The following is a 6,709-nucleotide window of genomic DNA, read 5'->3' as shown; positions in this document are numbered from 1 at the left end:
AGGGCCCAGCAGGGTCTCAATAAACTTGTGGAGTGTTTGTCAAAGAAAAAAAAAAGAGTTTTGTTTTGTTTCCTCCTGGCATTTTAAAATGATTTTTTTTTGAGATAGGGTCTTACTATGTAGTCCAAGCTGCCCCTGAACTGAATGAATTTTTTTTTTTTTTGTCTTTTTCCTTTTTATCGGTACCGGGGATCGAACTCATGGTTGCCTGCTTGCAAGGCAGGCGCTTATGCTGCTGAGCTAAATCCCCAGCCCCCAGGATGAATTTTTTTGAAATTATGAAATGCTTCACAAATTTGCGTGTCACTCTTGCGCAGGGCCATGCTAATCTCTGTATCATTCCAATTTTAGTATATGTGCTGCTGAAGTGAGCACTCCAAAATGATTTTAAAACAAAAGCTAAGCCAACCAAGTCAACAACAACAACAATCTTTCTTTCTTTCTTTCTTTCTTTCGAGCTGGGGATCAAACTTATAACCTCACATTTGCTAGGCTTATGCCACTGAGTTAAACACCTGCCCCAAGAGCAACATTTTAAAATTAGGTAGTTAGCTGGATGTTTAGAAATGTGGACTTTGGAGTCAGTGTTTTGTCTTTGTTTGTTTTTGGTCAAATCTCCAAATTTCACCTTCCACTTCACCTTCCACATATGTCAAATGAAGAAAATAAACCAGGTGTAGCAGCACACACCTATAATCTCAATATTCTGGGAGGCTGAAGCAGAACTGCAAATTTCAGCTCCATCTAGGTAATTTAGTGACTTGGCCAGACTTTGTCTCAAAATAAAATACTAAAAAAAGGAAGGATGTAGCTCAGTTCAAAAAAAAAAAAGGAAGAGGACGAGGAGTGGAGGAAGGGGCTACCTTGCAGAATTGTGGTTCTGGTCTTGCCCCCATTTAGACAGTTGGACTGAAATTCCACAAACTGCATCAACAGGTTAAATGAACTGCGGATAGAAAACACCGGAAAAAATCGCATTGGTTCTGAACATGTGAGGACTTCCGTCACTATTCCCTGAACCACACGGTCCTGCAGGGATTTCCACAGCATTTACACGGAGTAATCTAGAGATGATGCGCAGTGTGTGGGAGAGTCTGGGTAGGTTCTATGCAATGCTTTATACAAGAGACGGGAGCACCCAGGGAGTTTGGTGGCCCTGGAACCAACCCTTTAGAGTAGCAGGTAGGACTGCAAATTCCCGAGGAGTTACCGTCAGAAGATCTCTGTTCCGCTCCCTATTAACCTTCAGGGGGCGCTTTGGAGGAGAAGAAATGCAAGCAGAAACAAATCTATAAACCGGATTTGGCTTCTATTTTGGGCGGAAGCAGATGCTGCTCACCAGGTTTTCTCTCAAAAAAAAAAAAAAAAAACTTCCAGATTTCCTGGGTAATCCCAAGGCAAGGTTGGTTCTGTTCTCTTCCTACATATTAGTGTCTCATAAAATACAGGCACGCTGGGGACTTTTTGCAGCATTATATCTCTAACACGCCTTTTCTTTGAAGGACTCAGAGCCGGAAGTGTTCGGTTTTTTTTTCCCTCTGCCGGGACCCGTAGGATAGTCCCATCAGCCCTTGCGCACCCCGGTCCCCTCTCTTCCTCCGACCTCCCTACGGAGGTGCTAGTCGTCTCCGACTCGGTGAGTCTCAATCGCGAGCCATCTGCGTTTCTGCTGGCTCGTTGTTGACTCTCTGCTCCCCCAGTGAGGAGGCCTCCGCTCTGAGTACCCGGTTTCGTGGGTATTGGCGGCGGCGGCCGGTGATGGGGTTTTGTGTCCGGGATTCTTCCCGCGTGGGGTCAGCACAGCCGAGGATGGAGAGTTGGAGTCGTTTCAACGCGTGGTGCTGGTTGGGGCCAGTTGGCGGGGGCACCAACCATCCGGGAAGTGATTGGAGAGGCTGAAGGTTTAAGGCTGAAGATGAGACCTGCGAGTTCCCGGCTCGCCGGCGTCCTTTGCGTGGGCCTGTCGCGCGAACTTATTCCTTAAATTGGTGGCCTCGTTCGATGTCGGCAGAAACCCCTGCAGTAGGTCGGATCTCGCCCTCAGGGCTCCTGGTGCCGGCTTAGGTCTTCCGGTGCCGAGCACTCCATTGAGGCGGAGGGAAGAGGGTCTATTCCATGGGGGATTTCCGGGCGGAACCGTATTGTCTGCAAGACGTTTGGGGTTTTGTGCGCGCCAGGGCACTGCTAAGCAGCCCGCCGCAGAGAGTCCAAGTTGGATATTGAATTTGTGCCTAGCCTAGCGATCGTTTGTATTTCGTGTCGTGCCCGTTTTACAGATGAAAACATGGAGACTTGGAACTGAAAGGAGTGAGAGATTGGGACGCTTACTGGGTGGGGTTTACTTCCCGATACAAGAAGGTCATGGAGGACGGCTTTAATTTATGTTAGCTGTTGGGTCTTGTTTTTTGTCCCGTCAACTTTTTTTGAGATAGGGTCTTGTGTGATCCAAGCTTTGGGCCTGAAGTCACTTATTTAGTCCAGACTGGTCTCAGACTCGCCAATATTCTCCTGCTTAAGCTTCCTAGGTCTCGAGATTACAGGCATGCATGGGCCATCATGGCGAGCCGCTGTTAATTTTCTTTCTGGAGCTCTGGGCAGAGGGACCCCTTGACCTCCTCGGATCGCATCTGGAGAGCAGCTAGTGTTCTGCCAGCTTCGGAAACAGGAGGGAGAGCAAGCCAGCAGGGCACCCATTCCATTCCCAGCTTGCCTTGTAGCTGGTGACTGGAAGACACTCTGCCACAGCCCTCAGCCCAGGGCAGAAATCCTTCCTCCCCAGAGCCTCCTGTAACTGGGTTCTACCTTCTTCTTAAAGGCACCATGGCGGCCCTCAGACCCCTTGTGAAGCCCAAGATCGTCAAAAAGAGGACAAAGAAGTTCATCCGTCACCAGTCAGACCGATATGTCAAAATTAAGGTACTCAGTGCTGGGGTTCTAGCGTCACATAAAGAACTGATCTGTGGATGGCAGGAGACCTCTGAGGGAATTCGGACTCCTCGAGTTCCCTACTGGGCGCTGCTGTCTGAAAGACTTTGTGTTTCTGTGATCTCATCACATACATAGCCCAGATCTCTTCTACTCTAGTGGTTTTTATTTACCACTCTTTGTTTTTTCTACCTATGAAGTAGCAGAGGTCCAGGGACAATAATTGTGTGTGTCACCTTTCTTTAGTCCTTTTCTCCTCCCTAAAGGAAGAGCTGGTTTCTTGCACAGAGGCAAACCCATTCACAAGTTATGTTTTGCAGCGCAACTGGCGGAAACCTAGAGGCATCGACAACAGGGTGCGGAGAAGGTTCAAGGGCCAGATCTTGATGCCCAACATAGGTTATGGAAGCAACAAAAAGACGAAGCACATGCTGCCCAGTGGCTTCCGGAAGTTCCTGGTGCACAATGTTAAGGAGCTGGAGGTGCTGCTGATGTGCAACAAGTGAGTTGGCTCAGCCAGTGAACTTTCGGGGTGCTTATTCCTGGGTCCTTGGGGTAGGGCTCCTTGTACAGCCTAGATGATGCTTGGTAGAGAGTTCAGGTACAGGGCTGCTGCTTTGTTTGGGGCATAAGCCTCTTACCTAATGGACACTTGCTGAGACAGGGTACTGCCAGCTGAGGGGCAGAGATTTAGAGTACCTGGAGGGAAGGTGGGTTGCCCATCTTGGGTACTGGCTCCAGGTATTTTGAGCAAAGTTGGTGTTGGTGAACTTGGATTGAAACCAGCCCAGGAAATGACCTGTCTCTGTCATAGGGGCGATCTTGACACCTGGATCCTGGGTGTCAGGAAAGATTAGCAGATGGCAGTCGATTTTCTTCCCTTCCTGGAAGAAACTATGGAGCTGTGTTGTCTTTTCAGTGAGTCAGAGGTGCAGAAAGTGATGACCATGGTTGTGTGAATGCCTTGTGCAGGTGTGGAGGCTTTAGGAGGGCAGTGGTTTGCCTGGGTCAGTTGCATCTTCAGGCCAGCTGTAACTAAGCATTGAGTGATGTTTCTTTGGAAACATGAATGCAGCAATTGGCCATGGCAGGTTGGTGGCTGGGTTGTGAGACGCATACCTTAGTACCTGTTGTGTAACACAAAGGATGGCGTTTTTATGCATTACATGTATTGACGAGTTACATGTATTGGTGTGTTTATCAAGATCCATGGAAATAACTCTTGCGATCTTTTTACCTGTATGTTCCATTTCTGGGCATTTGTCCAGAAATAACAAAAAAGGAGTGAAACTTTTTTCTGGTATTAGAGCTTGAGGCCTTTTAATTTTGAGACATGGTTTTTTATTAAGTTATACAGGCTGGTGGAACTTGTCATTCCACAGTCTCCTAGAGTGCTGGGATTATAGGTGTGTACCACCATTACCAAAAGGAGATTTTATAAAGCTGGTTGTGGCAACAATAACCAATTGGAAAACAGCTGAAAGCATAATTAGCAGTATAGAGTACTGTGATGGACTGGTACACATCCATTTAAACTGACTAATGCAGTAGCGTGGAAATTCCCTATCATTTATTATTATTATTATTATTTTTTTTTTTTTTTTTTTTGAGAGTGTCTCACCATGTAGTTCAGGGTGGACTTCAAGTCACTGTGTTACCCCAGGCTGGCCTTGAATTCATAGTGATCTGAGTGTTGGAACTATATGCATGTGCTAGCATACCCTAACCCTGCACATTTAAAATGACAGGCGTGATGATCATTAAGTGTTCTGGTGGACAAGGACGTAGACCACCAGAGTAGGCATTGTGTGCAGTCCCTGCGCAGTAAGACCTGAAAGAGAAGCAATGGGTGGTGAGGATTTTAAGGAAATGAAAATGTGCAATGCAGCATGTCTTGAAAACACAGGCTAGCCAGGTATGGTGGCACATGCTTGTAATTCCAGCACTCAGATTGCTGTGAGTTCAAGGCTAGCCTGGACTGCATAGTGAAATCCTGTCTCAAAAGGCCAAGAGAAAACAGAAAGCAAAGTTTGAATGGTAGCACATACCTGTAAAACCAACCACTTGGAAGGCTGAGGCAGAAGGATCACAACAAATTCAAGGCCAGTCTGGACAATTAAGTAAAAGTTCTATCTCAAGAAATTGAAAAGAGCTAGGGATGTAGTTCAGTGCTTTCTGGCTTGTGTTCCTAGGACTACAGAAGAAAAAAAAGGGAAAACACAGCGATACTTAACAGCATCATTACTGCAGTAGGCTCTTCAGTACAAACAGAAACTCTGGATGTCTGTCTGTTGATGTCTCACTGTACCAGTCTTGGTCCCAGAGCTCCTGTAGAGCTATATACTGCTGTCTCATTGTGTCCCCCACCCCCGTTCTATCACAGATGGGGTGCTCCCCAGTGGGGCAACTGTGTCTGTCCTGCTGTCACCTCTGAAGTCTTCACAGGTTCTGCCTCTGAGGTATGGGGCTAGTGGCTCCAGTGTCCTGCTGGCCACCAGAATTGTGTCCATTGCAGTCCGGTGGGGATACTGGCCTTTTGTACCTCTCAACTCAGTCATTGCTGGGTTACAAGTGTGTTGGTCAAGGCCTCAAACCCAGGACTATTGATTCCTTGTTGGGGCAGCTTCTGGGAGGACTAAGGGAGACCCAGGCCTGGAGTCTGCCTGGTCCCATCCACCTCTCACCGGGATCTAGGGATCCTTGCTTTCTTCACATGTGAAATGAGGCCTCCTTCCAGCTTGCCAGCTGCAGTAGGGTGAATGGGGGTGTTCTGGTGAGTCCTTGACACATGCGCCCTCTGATTGGGGCTGGGGTAGAGTGACTGAAGTGATGGCCTCCCCAGAGTGTCCAGTGCTGGTTGCTCCTCATCCACCACTGCTTCTCTTTCAGATCTTACTGTGCAGAGATTGCTCACAATGTCTCCTCCAAGAACCGCAAGGCCATTGTGGAACGAGCAGCCCAGCTAGCCATCCGAGTCACCAACCCCAATGCCAGGCTGCGCAGCGAAGAAAACGAGTAGATGGCTCGTGTGTTTATTTGTGCTTAAATAAAATCACAAAAACTGCCTTCTGGTGTACTTTACTCCACTGGTGTTAACTTTTAGTGTCTTTGATAGTTTGTCGGGAGAGTTGCCTTGGTGCCCCATGGCATCTTCCATATGAATGGGTTTGCAAGGGAAACGGAACCTTTGCACAGGAAATGGCCTCAGATGCCCACCAGCACTGAGCTGAGAAAGGGAACATGTGATAGATGGTCACCTTTTGCCTCCCTGCTGGTGACTGCCAGTGACCCTGTTGAGTTCCTGGGTGGACTGGGAAGGGTGTAAATTTGGGTAACTCCTCCTTTATCTTCCCACAGGGTGCCAGAAGCAGTGCTCTTAACTCCTGTGCAGAAACACATGAGACACCCCCTCCACACACAAAAAAAGTGCCCGTTAATCCCATTGCTTGGGAGACTGAGGCAGGAGGATCAAATTAAGAGGCTGGTCTGGGCTACATAGTTGAAGGCCAGCCTCTATTACACAGCAAGACTCTTGAAATACCAAAAACATGAGACTGGTGGCAGTCAGGCCTCTTATTAGACCTTAGAACTCAGGATATGGGGCTGTTGTCTATAACCCTCCCATAGTATTCAGCAGCATTGTTTTATCTAAGGTTAGGATTCTACTTGCTCAAGAGGCTTTCACACAGGCTTCAGGAGTAGTGCAAGGAACCAGACTGGGAAGCCTTTCTACTCCACCTTGCCTACTCAGTCTAGTGGGAGGCACTGGTTGAAGCCCTTCTAG

General features: G+C 47.8%; 1 protein-coding gene and 2 non-coding genes across 3 annotated transcripts; 2 read left to right on the top strand and 1 right to left on the bottom strand.

Annotated features, from left to right (window-relative positions):
- Window positions 1–272: 272 nt before the first annotated feature.
- On the bottom strand, window positions 273–375 carry LOC111754953 (U6 spliceosomal RNA). The gene has a single exon (XR_002789623.1). It is a non-coding gene; the product is annotated as a U6 spliceosomal RNA (small nuclear RNA).
- Window positions 376–1,485: 1,110 nt separating this feature from the next.
- On the top strand, window positions 1,486–6,006 carry Rpl32 (ribosomal protein L32). The gene is made up of 4 exons (XM_003463190.5): window positions 1,486–1,636; window positions 2,816–2,916; window positions 3,246–3,427; window positions 5,815–6,006. Exons 2-4 carry the CDS (start codon window positions 2,821–2,823, stop codon window positions 5,942–5,944), a joined length of 408 nt encoding a protein of 135 aa, XP_003463238.1. The 5' UTR covers window positions 1,486–1,636; window positions 2,816–2,820; the 3' UTR covers window positions 5,945–6,006.
- Window positions 2,610–2,747, top strand: LOC111754949 (small nucleolar RNA SNORA7). The gene has a single exon (XR_002789619.1). It is a non-coding gene; the product is annotated as a small nucleolar RNA SNORA7 (small nucleolar RNA).
- Window positions 6,007–6,709: the final 703 nt, after the last annotated feature.

This window comes from Cavia porcellus, unplaced genomic scaffold, assembly GCF_034190915.1.
Source record: "Cavia porcellus strain 051 isolate PalLab524CR breed Dunkin Hartley unplaced genomic scaffold, mCavPor4.1 scaffold_27, whole genome shotgun sequence".
NCBI classification, from domain to species: Eukaryota; Metazoa; Chordata; class Mammalia; order Rodentia; family Caviidae; genus Cavia; species Cavia porcellus.
This window is presented reverse-complemented; position numbering and strand designations above follow the sequence as displayed.